General features: G+C 35.3%; 2 protein-coding genes across 3 annotated transcripts; both read left to right on the top strand.

The window, feature by feature from the left end:
• The first annotated feature begins 789 nt into the window (after positions 1 to 789).
• LOC120630856 (ATP-dependent DNA/RNA helicase DHX36-like) lies at positions 790 to 12627 on the top strand. Its single transcript, XM_039900158.1, has 12 exons — positions 790 to 1428; positions 1534 to 2181; positions 2808 to 2977; positions 3571 to 3733; positions 4206 to 4476; positions 5450 to 5915; positions 7340 to 7570; positions 8148 to 8326; positions 9314 to 9638; positions 10459 to 10724; positions 11277 to 11457; positions 12093 to 12627. Exons 1-12 carry the CDS (start codon positions 1267 to 1269, stop codon positions 12199 to 12201), a joined length of 3171 nt encoding a protein of 1056 aa, XP_039756092.1. The 5' UTR covers positions 790 to 1266; the 3' UTR covers positions 12202 to 12627.
• A 121-nt stretch (positions 12628 to 12748) lies between these two features.
• LOC120630858 (enoyl-CoA hydratase domain-containing protein 3, mitochondrial) lies at positions 12749 to 18130 on the top strand. 2 transcript variants are annotated; one of them, XM_039900161.1, is made up of 7 exons: positions 12749 to 12846; positions 12927 to 13039; positions 13546 to 13681; positions 14574 to 14672; positions 16081 to 16172; positions 16606 to 16694; positions 17298 to 18130. In XM_039900161.1, exons 1-7 carry the CDS (start codon positions 12829 to 12831, stop codon positions 17585 to 17587), a joined length of 837 nt encoding a protein of 278 aa, XP_039756095.1. In that variant the 5' UTR covers positions 12749 to 12828; the 3' UTR covers positions 17588 to 18130. The 2 variants fall into 2 exon arrangements, with proteins under 2 accessions (XP_039756095.1, XP_039756096.1); XM_039900162.1 differs by lacking the exons at positions 12749 to 12846; positions 12927 to 13039 and adding an exon at positions 13105 to 13326.
• Positions 18131 to 18373: the final 243 nt, after the last annotated feature.

The following is an 18373-nucleotide window of genomic DNA, read 5'->3' as shown; positions in this document are numbered from 1 at the left end:
ATAATTTATTGTTGCTATGGGTTGAATCCACAGGTCGCACTAATTAGACTCCCAAAAAGAGTTCAAAGATTTGCAGCAAACACTTTCATAAAAATATATGATCATTAAAAAGAACAAGCTAACGGTTCTGTATCCTAACGCTGTTCCAACACTGGTCAGTGAATAATTTAGCTTTTGAGTTTTCATTGTATGGAGATATGCTGGATGATATAATTATGACACTTTTTGTTTATTAGCCTACTATAAAATCATCTTTAGTTTGTATATATATAGATTTATAATGTTAATGACAAAGTTGCCTGGAAGCTAGCCGCTCCGCTTTCATCTCACACAAGATAGAACAATGATTGTTAAATTGTAAAATGATGTTGAATGAATATGAATACATTTTGCTACACTGATAAAGTTTAGTATGTAGGTAGGCATAAGTATCTACGCTAGTGCATTAGGAAAATTCCTGTAAAACTAGTCGTAAGTTGAAAATAAATAAATATATTTTGTATGGAACAAATAGTAATAAACAGAAACCAACAAACTATAAGTGTGGTAGAAGACCTGAAATCTGGGACCTTAGAATCGGGGTTAAAACAATGTATGGCAACACTTCTCAAATATGCTCTGTCTCACAAGCGGCACGCTAACCATTCGTCTATTTACTTGCCTGTCTACGCAAAATTGAGATAATTTCATCTGTACGGTTTTTTTATCCTCTGTGCTGAGATAATGTTATATACAGATTTTATCTTTGGAAAATTTAACAAAATATGGACTTCATAATCTGTAGGGAGCTTTGAAAGTAGAAGCAATATCAAAACAACCGGTCTGTGTTCAAAATTTAAAAAAATAGAATAGTATACCTAATCTAGGAACTGTGGTAATAACTATATAAAGCCATCTTTACTGTTTTATAGGAGGTTAATGACCTCCTATAAAATTTATAATAATCGTCTGATGTCTATAGCAAATCAATAATAAGACCGATTGATGCCTACCTGAGGTACGGCGAGCCGCTAGTTGCGCTTTGCGACCATACGATTCGGCTTCTGCGCGCACGGCTCAGGTTAATAATTGATTAATGATTGTATGCCCGGTGGCCGGCGTGGCGGCCGCAGAGTTACGGAACAAAGACTTATTAAGTCTACATGTTGATGCTGTGTTTCTAGTAATTCAAAGAACAAAAAATCACCGATAAGTTATGCACAGTAAATACTTGTTTATTTGCCAATTTGAGAATCTCCGGAATTTTGCTTGATTACTTGATAAATCATGTCTCGGAATTTTAACAACTGGACCAGACCTCGAGGAACCAGAGGCAGAAGTTGGGGTTCATCGAATCAAAGGGGAATACCGCCGGGACTGCGAGGCAAACAAATTGGATTATATTTCAGGGATCAAAGCTTGAAAAAAAAGAAACCGAAGGATCGTGTGGTAAATATTATTGTTTTTATAATATTCCAAACATAACATGCAAGCTAAGTGTATTGCGTTATTATTGGACGCCTCCAGGTATTATCTTCTTCAAAATTGTTGCAGATTAATTTGACCATTCCTACCCATATTATGTCAGCAGTGGAAAAAAACTTGTCAATGATATCAAAAATAGCTTCTCGCTGTAATATCAAAATTCCTCAGCCTAAAAGTTTTATGATAAAGAAAGAACCAGATTTGGACATGGACAGTAATCGTGATACTAAAAAAATCAAGGTTGAAAAAGAACCAGCATGGACCCAATCCAACATAACTGAAGTTAAAACAGAAACTGAGGTAAAAAGTGCAATCAAAGTTGAAAACACTTGCGAGCCTAGTACCTCTGATTTTATTCCTATTAGTAAACAGGAACCAGTGTTGGATTCACCCAAATCAAGATGTCTTAGCTTAAGACGCATGTGTGACTACAAGTATGGGTATGAAGATATCATAACAGGAACATTCAATGAGAAACTTGACATATGCCTTTCAAAAGGCATCAGTATTAATTTCATAAATGAAGAAATCCAAAATTTAAACACAGCCTTGTATATAGAATATGAAGAAATGACAAAGAGTCATAGTTACAAAGAGATGTTGAAGTTTAGAGAGAGATTACCTGCTTATGTGAAATCCAAGGAAATTTATAATGCTATCAACAATAGTCAGGTTGTTGTAATAAGTGGAGAGACTGGTTGTGGGAAATCTACTCAGGTAAATTATTAAAAAAAAATCTCTGCACTTTTGTATAATGCTCCCTTATCCTCAAGGTTTCATATACATAGTATAGTCTAGAAGCACCAAATTAATTCTGTGCTGTGCGTTTTTACAGATTTAAGTTAGTGTTTATGAGATGTGTGGGAGTGAATTCAAATTTCATGCTAATGGCTGTGCATTTATTTTATATTATAAAGTCATCTAGACTTATTTGAATTAAACTTTAATGTGTGATAATAATAACCTATGCTTTATGGACAATTTTAATATCTATAGCTTGTGTGCATATAATATAAAAGTCTACAGCAGTATTTTTGGCGAATTATAAACAGGATCTTATGCATGGGTGTATTTACCCTAGGGCCAAAAGGGCCTGGGCAGCACAAGCAGAGTCAATTTATTTATTATTGCATTGTAGTGAAAAGTACTGCGGACAAAGCTGCCTGCACTTCTAGTATTAAGTAAGTTTTTTGTGGTGCCTAAACTTACCGGCCCAGGGAGCTGAATCTTAAAATTCCTTACTGGTCTTGTGCAGAAACTGCTGATGAATATTCCATAATAAACTGCTAAACTCTTCATGCATTTGATTGTCAGGTATAATTTACAAAAATGTGTCATTTTAGGTACCGCAAATAATTTTAGATACAGCCCTGCAAGCCAAAAAAGGTGCTAATGTAAAAGTTCTTGTTACTCAACCAAGGCGTATAGCTGCATCATCATTGGCTATGAGAGTTTCCAAAGAGAGAAATGAAAATCTTGGAAATTCTGTAGGGTATGCTGTCAGATTAGAGAAGTAAGTTTGTCTCTAAATGCTTTATTGTTTATTTAAAGTAAAATTCAAAGTTATTTAAACATTTTGGTTGCGGTATCGTTCTAATCCTGAAAAATGACTTATGAATGGCACACTGATGAACACAGGCCTCCTCGTAGGAGGGAAGGAACTACATGACCCACTTGCTCCAATGCTGGTCGGTGGGCTTAACAATAACATATTAGTTAATTTGGAACAACAGCTTAATTTAATCATCGAGGCACATAGACAAAAAGGAGGGTTGATAAGAGGCATTTTATCGCCCATCAAACATTGTAATCAAAAAGTTTCGGTATCCGATTATTTTTAAATGCTTTTGTATAGTTCAAGATGTATATTGTATTATTCAAATAGATTTAGGTGATAAATAAAATCTGATAAATTATTTGAGCCAAAAAAGTCCTAACTCTGGGTTAAGATGAAATAATTTTTTACGTAACACTGATACCTAACAATTATTGTACTGACTGATGCATCGGATCGCGGACGTTGTGGTCAGTAGTCTCCATTATTAAAGCTACCCAACCTCCACCAACAATCACCACTCTATGATACTTTTTCTATGATATTTTTAGAGTCGAAGAAAGACCCAGAGCTAGTATCCAATATTGCACTACAGGCATTCTCTTGGCGAATCTTGAAATGGACCAATCCTTGTCGGACTACAGCCACATAATTCTGGACGAAGTACATGAAAGGGATGTTCATGTCGACTTATCAATGTGCATGTTGAAACAGGTGTTTATTTTTTTTTAAAGATACATAAATAACAACACTAGAATACATATATGGTTGTAGAAAGTTTAATGCAATTTTGTCTTATAAATCGTTGAAAAGTTGAATGCTGCACGAACGAAAACATGACTCATTGTCACGTACCGCCTGAGCTGAGCGTGTAAGCTAGAGCGCATAGTAAGCGATAGAGAGGCAAAATCGGCCTAAGCATTCGGCTCATGACGCATACGTTTTCCTGTGACGTAATCACGTGAAATTATCGTCCGTAAACCGAATTTAACGACACACGACTTTTGTTTTTACAATGTAGTGCATATGCCATAGGTTCCCAGAGGGGTATCATTTTTCGATCCAAAAACCTAAAAATTCCTCTATCTAACTAAATGTTAAAATCATTTCGCTATAAATTATCAAATTATAACAACTTGGTATTCTGACAATATAATAATTAAGATTAATAAATACTTTATTTAAGGTACTAAAAAAACGTACAGATTTAAAACTAATCCTTATGAGCGCCACAATAGATGCTGACAGTCTCTCCCAATACTTTGATGACTGCCCTTTGTTGCACATAGAAGGGCTAGCCTACCCAGTCCAGGATATTTATTTGGAACAAATACTGGAAATGACTAAATTCAAACTGCCTTTGGAAAAACCCAGAAATGTACCTAAATGGAAAAGATATGCAAATAAAGGCGTTCCTGATGAGATGGAGAAAAGTATCAAATACAGAGCTGAGATCAGTATGTTTTATCTTCTATCTATTTTTTTTTAAATTAATAATTTATTATCTTTAAATTGTTAACAACTATAGTAATTTAATCATTTTTTTATTAATTATGTATTGATGAATCAGCAAATAATGAAATTATCTTAATCAGCAATATGAAATCCGCATTGTTAGATAATAATTAGATATAATCAATACATATTTGTGATATCTTAATGATTGCAAAAAACCAGGATGAAAATGTAACATTTATGAATGCTTTGTAACAAAATCGACTATTCTGGTTTACATATGGGCCTTATGGCTATCAATACTAAAAAGTTTTAAATATTGGATAGAAGCAGGCGTTACTTTGCGGAAATATTATGATAATTAAGCTTAATTTGCTATACCCCGCAATACTATTAATAATTGTTAAGTCTTAACAAATTCATTGTAAAGTCAACATCTCCTGAGGATGCTCCGGTTTCGGAGCGAAACGTGCGTAGAGGGTACATTGCCGAGGATCTGTTGGGTGTGGAGTATACGGATTGAAGTCATTATAAATTACACAATACAAATTCTCCTGCTGTTCGCGGAGTATAGCAAATTAAGCTTAATTTTCATAAAAAGTTTTAAAATAAATGTTTAACTTGACGTTTTTTGTATTGTTAAAATTTCTAAATCAGTTTGAAAATCAAAAAACTGCATTACAATTATGCTGTCCTTTTCCAGATGATACAATGTGAAACGAACAGCACTACTTTTAAAGATAGCCTGTCCTTTTCTACAGGGAATATTGAGAATAGGATAGCGTTACTTGAAAACCTGTAGATTTCGTTTAAATTACAGATTTTCGTACAACAAAACTAGCCATAATGATTTTTTTGCACAAATCTCTGAATAAAATCTCAAAGATTGATTTTGATTTTTCGAGGATTTATTGTTTCTGCAACCATGCGGACTGGCATATTTTGTATAATGTTAACATAAAGAAAATGTTTTAGGTCCTTGGCTGGAATCAAAAAAGAGCGAGCTCAGTAATGAAGTATACAAAACATTACAGGATTGTAGGATTGAATCGTTACATTTGGGACTGATAATGGAACTATTGATACATATTTGCGAGAAGGAACCACCGGGTGCCATACTAGTATTTTTACCGGGAATGGGCGACATTAAGAAATTAAAGTCGATAATGGAAGATTCGCAACAATTCCCGCCTTCACGTTTTGAGATATATCCATTGCATTCAAAGTTGGCAACACTTGAACAGCATAAGATATTTGCGCGGCCGCCAGAACATATAAGAAAGATTATTATAGCAACTAATATAGCTGAAACGTCGATTACGATAGATGACGTGGTATATGTTGTGGATTGTGGGAAAATAAAAATAAACGGTTTGAATATCGAAACAAATATATCGACCTTGAGCACAGAATGGATGTCACAGGCTAATTTACGTCAAAGGTAAGTTGATTTTACAAACTTGAATTGATTTATCGTGAGTATCGAGTACAGAGTCTTATGGTTCCATAACTAGTTACGTCGCGATGACAAATGTCAAAACGGGCCTATTACATTTTTACGACTATAATAATTGTTAAGTCTTAACAATTTCATTGTAAAGTCAACATCTACTGAGGATGCTCCGGTTTCGGAGTTAAACGTGCACATTGGGTACATTGCCGAAGATCTGTTTGGCGTGGAGTATAAGGATTGAAGAAATTATAAATTACAGCATACAGATTCTCCTGCTTTTCGCGGAGTATAGCAAATTAAGCTTAATTTTCATAATATCTATCTATCTTCATCTCCTGTTAGCTTAGCTTCGGTGGACAGCTGATTTAAGCTGGGGTCCGGTGAAGTAATACCACCATGATTATTTTTGTCGCCAAGCAGCATTGTTGCAATGTTGGTTCCGGTGAGCGGTCTGAAGAGCTTGGTGACGGTTTAATTATAGGCACATTAAGCTTAACACGTACCACGGACACGCTCCTTGCATGCCCTGCGAAGTGTTCTTCTGTTTATACGATTACGATTTTCGACTTACCACCAGGTGGGCTAGCTGCTTGGTCCGCCGATCATTACTATAAAAGCTGAAGATGAGGCTACAAAACTTATGAGTCAAGCGAAATGATCGCAGATGCGTTCTAACCATGGGATCTATGGCTTCGGAATTCCTTATACTTTGAACAGCGATCAGAGACTCCAATTATTGGCTTAACGTTGGTGAAACATTTCTCACCATCTCGCATCCCGCTTAACTTACTTATATGAAAAGTAGTGTAAACAGTTCATGACGTACAACTGCAGTGGCGTGCACAGGGTTTTCGACCAGATGCACAAAGCACGACAGTGGCAAAAAAATGGCAAAATTGCCCACCTATAAAATAATTTAGGTAGGCAGTGCTTTTGTGCATGTATAAATAATAAAATAAAAAAAATTAAAATAGTTTATTTCAGTAAGAAACAAAGTGGTATCAATATATCGCTGAAGCCTTCTTTTAAGAGTAGTATTACTACCCCTGTGTCAGAAGACACGCTCTTCCATTACAATTAAAATAAACTTTACAAAATACATTAAAATGAAGTTAGGTAAACAAACAAAACGATACAATGATATACAAAAGGACAGACATGTTACAAAGAAATTTAGATGATAATAAAAAATTACAACCTATATACAAAATAAGTATGCGTGTTTCTGTGTATGTTTGTGTGTGTGTGTGTGTGTATTTTTGTGTGTGTGTGTTTGTGTGCGTGATCAAAGTTTGTAAGACAGAATTTGTGAAAATTAACGACTGATAAACGATGTATGACGTGTACGCCACTGAGTACAAGGACATTTGTAATATTATTTTGAAAATAAAAAAATATTTTTTTTCCCCAAGACGAGGCCGTGCCGGTAGGTGTCAACCGGGTGTGTGCTATCATCTCCTGACTTCTTATCGAGCGGAAGCTATCCCAGAGCGTTTGTTACCTGAGTTACAGCGGAGCAATCTCCTGGAACCAGTGCTCATGATAAAGAGGCTCAGGCTTGGTTTAGCGGCAGAGGCCCTAAAAATGGTCCCGTCACCGCCGGCTCAGGCCACTATCAGTAGGGCTGTGCAACACTTGCAAAGGTATGATTTGCGTTACTAATGTTAATACTGAATGGGGGTTCGGTAAGGCTTCTTGCATCAACTTGCGTCCATTTTCATTATTCCATCCATCTGTAGTCCATAGATTTATTACTACTACTACTTTCATTTCTATCTTTTCCGGTTACTAATCTTTTGTAACGGCAGATTTCTGTATCGTTAAGTAAAACATAAAAATAAAAATATATGTTCATAAATTTTGTTCATCAGATGAACTAAAGCAATAATAAAGCAGAATTGTTTGAACGCACTCATATTTGGAACTACCATCATGTCTAGTCCAATATTTTTTGGTAGGCTATACAGGATAAGTTTGAAACCACTGCGGATTTTTTGTTTGGTAATGGAACATATTTCCACTAAATTTTTCATATATCTTTGTATAAATTAAATATACTACAACAATACACACATCGCCATCTAGTCCCAAAGTAAGCGTAGCTTGTGTTATGGGTACTAAGATAACTGATGAATAATTTTTATGAATGTATATTACATAAATACTCATAATATATAGATAAACACCCAGACACTGAAGACTATGGTTTTATGTATTTAGCTGTGGCGCATTAGATGAAACGGAAACTTTAACACCCTTGGGATGGCATCTAGCGAGGTTACCTGTACACCCAGCGGCTGGTAAACTGTTACTTCTCGGTGCACTTTTCGGCTGCCTCGATCGAGCTGCTAGCGTTGCTGCTGTTTGGGGCTTCAAGGACCCCTTCCAACTAGTCCTCGGTAAGATTTTTTTATTGTTACGTTTCTTGGAACTCTTCGTCCATACCCACCTGTCACCACGCAGCTCCATAAATAAAAACATAATCTACGCTTATAAAGTCTATTTGTAGTAGTCAAACTTATCTTTATTCAAGTAGGCCCATAGCTGGCACTTACCAAAAATATTGGACTAGACATGATGGTAGTTCCAAATATGAGTGCGTTCAAACTATTCTGCATTATTATTGCTTTAGTTTACGAATGTGCGTGCATTACATGAGAATTACACGGTATTGAGATGATGGCGATAACCATATTCGTAAACTAAAGCAATAATAAAGCAGAATAATTTGAACGCACTCATATTTGGAACTACCATCATGTCTAGTCCAATATTTTTGGTAGGCTATACAGGATAATTTTGAAACCACTTCTGATTTTTCTTTTGGTGGTTCGGTATCGGTAATAGAACATATTTACACTATTTTTTTTTTTTTATTATGCCCGAGCTTAAAATAAGCAAATCATGGCTAGTCGTAATAGGTATCTACATAAATAATAATAGCCCACTACCATCTTAGGCTGCATCATCACATACCACCAGGTGAGATTGCAGTTATGGACTAACTTGTAGTGGATTAAAAAAAATACATCGTAATGTGTGGCATGCATAGGTATGTAATGGGTTTTTTCAATTTCAAATGTTTAAGTCATTATTATGCGACGATAGAACAGAGTGCGAGAACGTTGATCACAAGTTAACAGATGAGAGCTATTGTAGGATGCCCATAATTATCTTTTCCGCGGACCAATCTTTTGTAACCGATAATTCCTGTATCGTTAAGTAAAACATAAAAAAATATATATATGTTCATAAATTTGGTTCATGACATATTAAAATATCCGCACTGAAAAAAAAATTATCCTGTATGATATGAACGGGAGCATGGGCCCAATGTTTAGGTATACCCTTAGATACGAGACTATACCATTACGTTTTTGGTTCAGGTAAAGAGCAAGAAGTGGACCGGGCAAAACGTAGTTTCGCCCTAGGGGAACCCAGCGACCACGTTGCGATATCCGAAGCAATCATCAGATGGGAAGAGTGTTGGGGAAAAAAACGACGCGCATTCGCATACGAGAATTTCCTATCCAACAATACACTAGAATTACTGACTGAAATGAAAAAACAATTAGCCGATAATCTGCGACAAATGGGATTTTTGTCGTCAGGAAATATAAAATCCTCGTATGAAAACAGAAACTCGAACAATATGAGTTTGTTTAAAGGCATAATAGCTGCGTCGTTGTATCCAAACATCGCTCATGTCAGGTACGCAAAGGAGTTTTATTTTGAATACTCAAAACTTTAAAATGTAATTTTATTTAAGTAAGGGTAAGTCTAGCAATACAAAGGGGTTATAGCGCCAGCATTTTGGGTACCATGCCCATAAGTGTAACAGTTAGTTCATACGCCTTCATACATTATGGAAAACTCAACCAGGTTTTTGGCGATTTTTTAATACACCGATAAAGCAAATGATATTTAATTTATCGGACATAACTCTGTGGACATAAAGGTGCGTACGTGCGGGGATTGAAATCGGTATCTCCGAAAGGGCCGTAAGGCTAAAGTTTTACCCTTTAAGCGATGACCTATTTTTTTTTGTTATTGCTGAAAGAGAAATAATTTAAAATCCGCGTAAGCTATGAATGAACTATCGACTTATATATTTTTTTGTTGTGAAGAAGGTCCTAATGAAGGATCATTAGCCAATGTCAAGATGATAAAGTCTAGCTTAAACAAGAACTATCGAAATATTTATTATTAGCCCATAAAGGAAAAAATACAAATCTATATATATAAAAATGTTATGTTGGTTTGTGTACGCTTCAAAAACTCAAAAAGTTCTGCACCGATAGAGCTGAAATTTTAGCATTATATATAATACGCATCAAGGATTGTTTTTATCTATTTTTCTCAACCATTCAATCACTATGTGCCACAGCGAAGCGTGGCAGAGTACAGCTAGTATTTCATAAAACAATTATACATGGTACTGAGTAGATAACTACATTTGTACAGTCAAATATGAAATTACGAAGTTTTATTAGTCGCCTACGTCTAAGTCTGAATTGTATTGTTATTACAGATGGACCTGCTTAAACCAAGGTCGTAAGGTTCCAAGATTTGTGGCACGCAGCCCTGAAGATGGTAAACTGACCATACACCCAAGCAGTGTAATGTGTATGCCCAAGTTCAAAGGTAGTTATGGTAGCGTGAAGCTATGTGACAACCCAGGCGCCAACTGGTTGGTGTACTGGCTGAAGCAAAGATCCAGTGATCTGTTTATATTTGACGTCACCCTTATTTATACTCTGCCATTACTGTTCTTCGGGGAATTTATGATTACCGACGGTAAGCTACTACAGTGATCATGTAACCATGTCTTGGCGTGGTGCGAGTGACGTTTTCATGAAATCAACCGATTGACGTCCACTGTTGGACATAGGTCTTTTGTTAAGCGTTCCAAACTCCATGATTCTGGGCCGCTTGTATCCAGCGGCTCTCCGCGACTCGTTTGATGTCATCTGTCCACCGGTTGGCGGTCGACCAACGCTGCGCTTACCGGTGCGGGGTTGCCACTCTAACACCTTGGAACCCCAACGTCCATCGGTTCTCCGAGCTATGTGCCCCGCCCATTGCCACTTCAGTTTCACGACTCGTTAAGCTATGTCGGTAACTCTAGTTCTTCTACGGATCTCCTCATTTTTGATTTGATAACTTAGAGAGAGATACTCCTAAAAAAGCACTTTCCATCGCCCGCTGAGTGACTCTTTCAAATTCTTACATATACATACTGCATAACATCACTTGCACCATGCTATTGAAAAGCATGTCATTGAGCCATTATAGAATAATAATTTTCTAGAAAATTAAAAGCTAATAATATTTTATATTTTATTACAGATGAAGAAGATCCGAATAGCTGTTTTATGTCGATAATGAATGTCAAAGTCCGATGCAAAAAAGACAATGCAAGCAAACTCTTTGAACTGAGATGCCTATTGGATAAGGTTCTAGCGTCAAAGATCACCGACACGATGAGTCATTCCACACAACACAATGAGTTTGAAGAACATGTTCTAAAGTAAGATTCATATGATCATCATCATAAACAGCCTATTGCATTCGAATTCGTGGTGATTAAGGTTGGGTTAGTAAGAGGGTTATTCTTTATATTCCCTTAGTCTTTTAAAGCCGGCAACGCATCGGTTGCTCCTCTGGTGCAGATGTTTATTGGCGGCGGTGATCACTTAACATCAGGTGACCCACTTGCTCGTTTGCCCGCTATTAATATTTAAAAAAAAAAAGTCTTCTACGAAACCCGCGTGAAGAGAGGGGTGGTGACATCTTTATTCTGATCTGTTTTTATTTATATTAGAAACCATTTTATTTGTATTTTTTCTTTAATGCGTAATATGTGAACATCGGAAACAGTCTGCAACAGCAGTCTAGACTATCTGAATCGAATGTGACTTCAATGAGGCTATCGGTTCTACGTGAATATCATCACAATGTTTTGTGTAAAAAAACATCAGCGAATCTACCCCTTCCTCTTAATGTTGTAAGCCGAAAAAAATATGAAATAATAATGACTTCAACTTTGGAATTTGCATTTTTACGATAAAAACCTGCGATAAGAAAATGTTGATCAAACTAAAGAAAAGTTCTAACACTATCAAATAAACGTGTATTGTATCATTGTCTACCTTTTTGTTCTAGCACATTAATTCAACTTATAACTGCAGAGGACGAGAAAGCTGAATATTTGGGTGAAGACTTCCCAGAATCCGATAACTCTGAAAGTGAATATGATAGTAGAAACTATTAAGAAGATATAATGGAATTATGAGATGTCATGGACATTTACCAAAGATCTTTATTGAACTATTTAGAACTAAGAAGACTTATATCTTAAGCGAAGTCATTGTTTAAAAATTTCTGGCTATGTGCAATTTTAAACTTAGTAACTTTTGTAAATCACTCTTTTCTTATGTGTATTACAGACTTGTATTAACAAAGAATGAAGTCAAAGTGTATTGATCCTATCTGGCATAGCAACCGTCCGCCATTTAGATTTTGAATGTAAGTGGTATGGTTTGTATGGAAAAGTCTATGCCAGCTTCAATTCTAAAATGATACGATCAATGTTTACTATAGTCAGCAATTTCTAATATAATATTAGACAAGGTTCGATTATTCGGAACGTCAATGTAATTTTCATAAAATACCGTAATAAAACGTTTATTTATGTGTCGTAATATTGTTATTAATTTTTCCCGATTTTCCTATGAATTTCGACTATGGCAACACGAAATTTGACAAGTCGCCAGTTTGTTTTAGCTCAAGACTGTCATAATATGTCAAGATTGACAAGTTCTATTTTAGGTTATTTCGTGTTTACGAAACTGCAGATTCTGTGTTTTTTACAGATTTGAAAAAGTGAAAAAAATTTGAAATGTTATCTATAATCCAGGCAAGAACAATTATAATTCATATATTTAACTTGTTAATTGCTACCTAATTACTAAAATAAATCTTAATCTACTGTTTCAGAGGAAAACAGTTAGACCTTTACTGATATTAAGCCGCTATGCACATAACCAATATCTTATAACAAAAGAAAATAATGGTACGCGGGAAATTATTCTTAATCATGAGAAAACCAAGTAAGATAAATTAAATTATCGAACTGATTTTTAAAGTACAATAATTAGTTTCATCTACTTTTACAAAATTTTAAACATATCACTGTTAATCATATATTTTAAGATTACCTATGGATAATAAGATAAAATATTCACCATATCAACCCATTGCCGGCCCACTACAGGGCACAGGTCTCCTCCCACAATAAGAAGAGGTTAAGGCCCTAGTCCACCTCGCTGACCCAAAGCGGATTGGTGGCAGATAAATTATGATTATGAGTAAATTCTACACTGTTTTACAAAAAGAGGTAACCTCAATAGCATATTTATTGTTTTAACACGAAAAAATTTATTTATTTTAAATATAATATACAGCTGATAAGTTTAAAATAACTCAAACCTGCTGTTCCCAGCAAACTTCTAGTAATTCTTATAATCATATTTTTATTTATGGAACTAAGTCCAGTTTTTAAATTGTTCTAAACTTGACTAAAAGACTAAATTGTTATTGATGTATTTTTGTTCAGAAACTCACTATCACTTGATATGATGAACCAACTCATTAATGCAATTAACCTAAACAAAGGAGACACTGCATTAAGGGCAATAGTTTTATCAGCTAACGGAAATGTATTCTCTGCTGGTCATAATTTAAAGGAATTAGTAAGTATTGAGTAAACAACCAAATACTGGAGAAAATGCAATCTTTAAGCTGACCTAAATAGATTAAGTTACTGTATTTGACGTTTTGTGTGTGAACAAACAGCATAATTAATAACTATTAAGTTTGTTATTAAACACAATAAAAAAAAAAAAGAATGAATGTAAGCAAAGGTTTTAAATATTTGTTTGTATTTTAAATGCGTTAAATGGATTAGGCTGAAATTTGGTATACAGATAGCAATCAAATCACAGGCGTCTGGGTTTTTATAATTTCATCACCTTTTATCATTTCTAAACCCATCAACTATTTAAAATTAATAGAACTTTACGTAAGCGCAATTGCGGGTAAGAGCGAGAACCAGGCAAACCTGCACGGTGCGAATGTTGACTTGTTTGTTGTGAAGTCAATCTCATTGCCCATTCTCGTGTCGCGAAACGTGTGTACAGATTTAAACGATCTGTTAAATTAAGTTGGGCCGTGCAAATTTGTCTGATGGGCGCGGATTATAGCAAACTAGCTTTTGCCCACGATTATCTGAAGTTAAATTTGTTTGCCGCAACGCAATGCATGGTTCTATTTTGAACACAAATCGACCGAATATGCAGTCTCATTTTTTTAAAGCAATATATGGATACGATTACAATTATCGCCAACTGGGCGACTTATAATCGTATCAATATATGGATACGATTATAAGTCGCCCATTCACGGCAAGCGTGAATGGGCGACTTATAATCGTAACGCGTTGCACTCAAGATTTGCTCACGCGTTGCACACCAAAGCTACGCGTATAAAAAACGGATAGACAAATTCGGGCATCCGGATGTTGTGATAGAAAAATGAAGGAACACGATTGTGATGACATTTAACATAATCTCACTGTATTTACAGCAAATGTCTTCAGGGATTGAACAACATAAACTAGTGTTTAGTACAGCAACAGAATTAATGAAATCTATCATCCAAAGTCCTGTGCCAGTGATAGCAAAGGTAAAAAATATTTTGTTAACATTTATACTGCTCCAAGAGTTTTGCGTTTTGAGTTTTTTGATGAATGTTTATAAAATAGTAGGTACCATATGTTAGCGACGCAAACAGCCCTCTAGTTAATTATTAATGAATGAATGAATGAATACACTTTTATTGTACACCAAAGAAACAAAAAGTAGTTACAAAGATATAAATACAATCAAGAGAAATAATATAAATAATTAATGTTATATAATTTTGGCTGCAATAAATATTTGTCTATGTTTTTTTAATAAACAATGTGCCAAAAACGGAACGTATGTGGCGGGGGTGGCAAACCGTCATTGGGACAACCGGTTCAAATTTGAGAAGTTCACCGCAACCGACCGCAGCCGCATCGTTTTAAATTTAAAACCAACCAACCGCCCGCCAAGTCACTTATGAAATCCTGTGTTTTCACTTGCCCTGACCCCTACACCATTCCTTTGTAGAAGGCTGGCAGGTGCTGATTTCAGTAAAATTCTCTACTTTTAATACGCTCCGCATTTCTCCGCTTCAACGTAAACAACATACCTACCTATAATAGGCAGTACCTCGTCAAAACTCCTTACCAATTCATAGTGTACTATCTACAATGCCCATCCAGTAATAGTTTTCATAAGAAACAACCACTTTGTCGGATGGTTCTTGAATAGCTTCTAGGAATACTTACTCTAGATAGATGCTACTCATACCTATTAATTAGTGCAGAAAAATTACATGATATTATATAAAGGAGATTGCACCGCCTCTTGCTAGTCTACATATGGTATATCCCGGAAGTAAGGCTCCGATGATGTAACTTCTCATGGAAATCGCAACCTACCCAAATACACATGGTAGGTACATGATACTGTACGTTTTTGTTTCTGCTCAAGTCTCCTTACAAGATCGCTGTGTACCTAAACATTTACATAGATACACTTATTTTAAAAACTTTGCAAATCGAAGGCAAGATACTCTACTCATGAAAATATTTTTGACATTTTTAAATTTTTACATTTCTATGGTAGTCCACATGCTCTAAGTAAGTTATCTTCGAGGTAACCTGCTTATTAAAGGATTTGTTGAGTGCTCCAATTATGTACAGTTCGCAGAACTTTAAAATTGATTCTCCCAAATGTTTGCTAATCATTTTCTGTGTGCAAATGGCATCTCAGACTATTATTGAAATCCTCAATAACTATCTTCATAGCCACTGGCGACTAGCCCGGCCAACTTAAATCACGTCTGGGCCGAAAGCTATTAAACCTGTATTAGTTCAAAATGGTTTTGTATAACACACTTAGGTTAGGAACTATGAAAATTCAGAAACAAGACCGTCAACAATATTAAAATAATTCTTATTTTAGTCCCGTATGTCATTGATTGCGAGATTATTTTTTTGTAGGTAAACGGATTTGCAACTGCCGCGGGATGTCAGTTGGTAGCCACTTGCGACATTATTGTATGTTCAGAAACAAGCAAATTTTCAACACCAGGGTAATAATAAAATTATACTGACTTGAAAAATTTAACACATTAAGATCATTTTATTAGCATTCGAACGTGCCACATTTTCTTTAACTTACATAGACACTTAGCGGTGAAATCTCTGCCTCGAATGGATCCGAATTGTTTCATCAGCGTATATTGGAGGCGATTTAGAATGGTGGCATTAAATCAAAAGTTAATTGAAAAGCTTACGCATACAACCTGCTTTTGAGCGGTGTGGCGGGTCTATGGTCGATATACCTCTCTCATATTAGATAAGCATTGGGTCATTAATATGGTGAAAATGATAATGCATTACGCTAGTAAAAACTTTTAACGGCCAGTCGTGGTCAGCACCTAAATAAAAAATAGGTACTCAAGTTTTATTATAGTACCTACGTATTTTATTCTTATTTTATTTTTGTTTTATTTGAAACGTTAGAGCCAACTTTGGGATATTTTGCTCGACGCCGGGAATCGCTGTGGGAAGGAGTGTGCCAAAGTCTAGAGCCATGTACATGTTACTAACTGGTCAGTATTTCTAATTTATATTTCATTATGCCACGAGGTAGCACTTGAAAACTGCTAATAAGAATTTGAAAATGCCACCTATAAGTTTCTTCCAGTAATGATAGTAGAAACATAATGTTTCGTGAAACTTTTACCTATTATGTGTCAAATAACCCCTTTGCGCAAAAGTGGAAAGACGAAACGCTGGTGTTTTTCACAATAATGGGAAACATCGGGCTACGAATAAAGTTATTAACCCCCGACGCATAAATTAGGGGGTGCTATTAGTTTAACGTGTCTGTGTGTGTGTGTGTCTGTCTGTGGCGTCGTATTTACCAAACGGAAGAACCGATTTTGCTTGTTGTTTTTTTGTATGAAAGGTTAATTCGTTGGGAGTGTTCTCCCATGCGTTGATTAAATGTAATGTTTGATGAAAATCTAAGCTTAGTGGCTTAGATACATCTTCACAACTCGACTCGTAGGTAGGTAGGTACTACAAATTGCAAATCCAAGATGGCCGCCACCCTAAAATGACGGATTATATTTTTTTGGGTAACAAAAGGGCTAATGATGATATTGAAAGTCGGCGGATTTTTAAATGTTAATTAAATTCGAATGTTTTAGGTGAACCGATATCTGCAAGAGAAGCATACGAAAGCGGACTCGTCACTAGAGTAGTATCCGCTGATAAATTAGATGACGAAGTAAATTCAATAATTGAACAGATTAAAAGAAAAAGTCGCAGTGTTATCACACTGGGCAAAGAGTTCTTTTATGAGCAAATAGACCTAAGTGTTCTTGAAGCGTACAAGTTAGGTGAAGAAACAATGGTTCGAAATATTAACTCCGACGACGGACAAGAGGGTATCAAGAGTTTTGTTGAGAAACGGGAAGCGTCGTGGAGTCATAAATAAGGAATAACAGGGAGGTACTCAAGACACTAGTGGGTAACTACGTTTAAATCTACTAAATCAAAGCTGAATGTACTAAAATAAATACTTTAGAATAATAAATATTCTTTAATAGCTGCTTATATCTCATCACAGCTAGCATAGCCAGGATACAAAAATGATATCCCCTGGCAACGGATAAAATTAACGTGTCAACCTGCCAAAGCACGGCAACAGGGAGTAGAAGTTTTTCGCCGTGTATTATTAATTGCATATTATTATTACCACTTGTAATGCTCGGCGAGTTGATAAAGCTGGGAGAGAAGATCAAATTTTATCCTCTTCACCGAGGGAGAAAGTTCTTCTGCTAGCCGTGCAGAAACTATAAGTTTTCGTATCATAATATACCTAAATATCACTTATTATTATTGTATGTTAAATGATATTTAGGTAGTACATTATGATATGAAAACTTTACATTTAGGAGTTTCGTGAGCACGTATATTTTAATGCCATATTTTTAAGACAACGTAAGTAATTAAATAATGAATTTTGAAAATATTTTTGTACACGTTTTTCAGTTTTATTTGTTGATTATATTGAAAATAAATAAAATTCTGTTATTATTTACACCTATATTTATTTGCCACTATATTTACCTTTAGTGTATATCCAAAGCAAGAATAATATTATCTGAAAAGCATATTTTCTTCACATACACATCAAAACATTTGGCCAAACATTTCACAGTATATACATTAAAATGTAATTTTTTTTATTTGATAAATATGCAAAAAGATTTATACTCAC

The sequence above is a fragment of the Pararge aegeria genome, chromosome 17 (genome assembly GCF_905163445.1).
Source record: "Pararge aegeria chromosome 17, ilParAegt1.1, whole genome shotgun sequence".
NCBI classification, from domain to species: domain Eukaryota; kingdom Metazoa; phylum Arthropoda; class Insecta; order Lepidoptera; family Nymphalidae; genus Pararge; species Pararge aegeria.
This window is presented reverse-complemented; position numbering and strand designations above follow the sequence as displayed.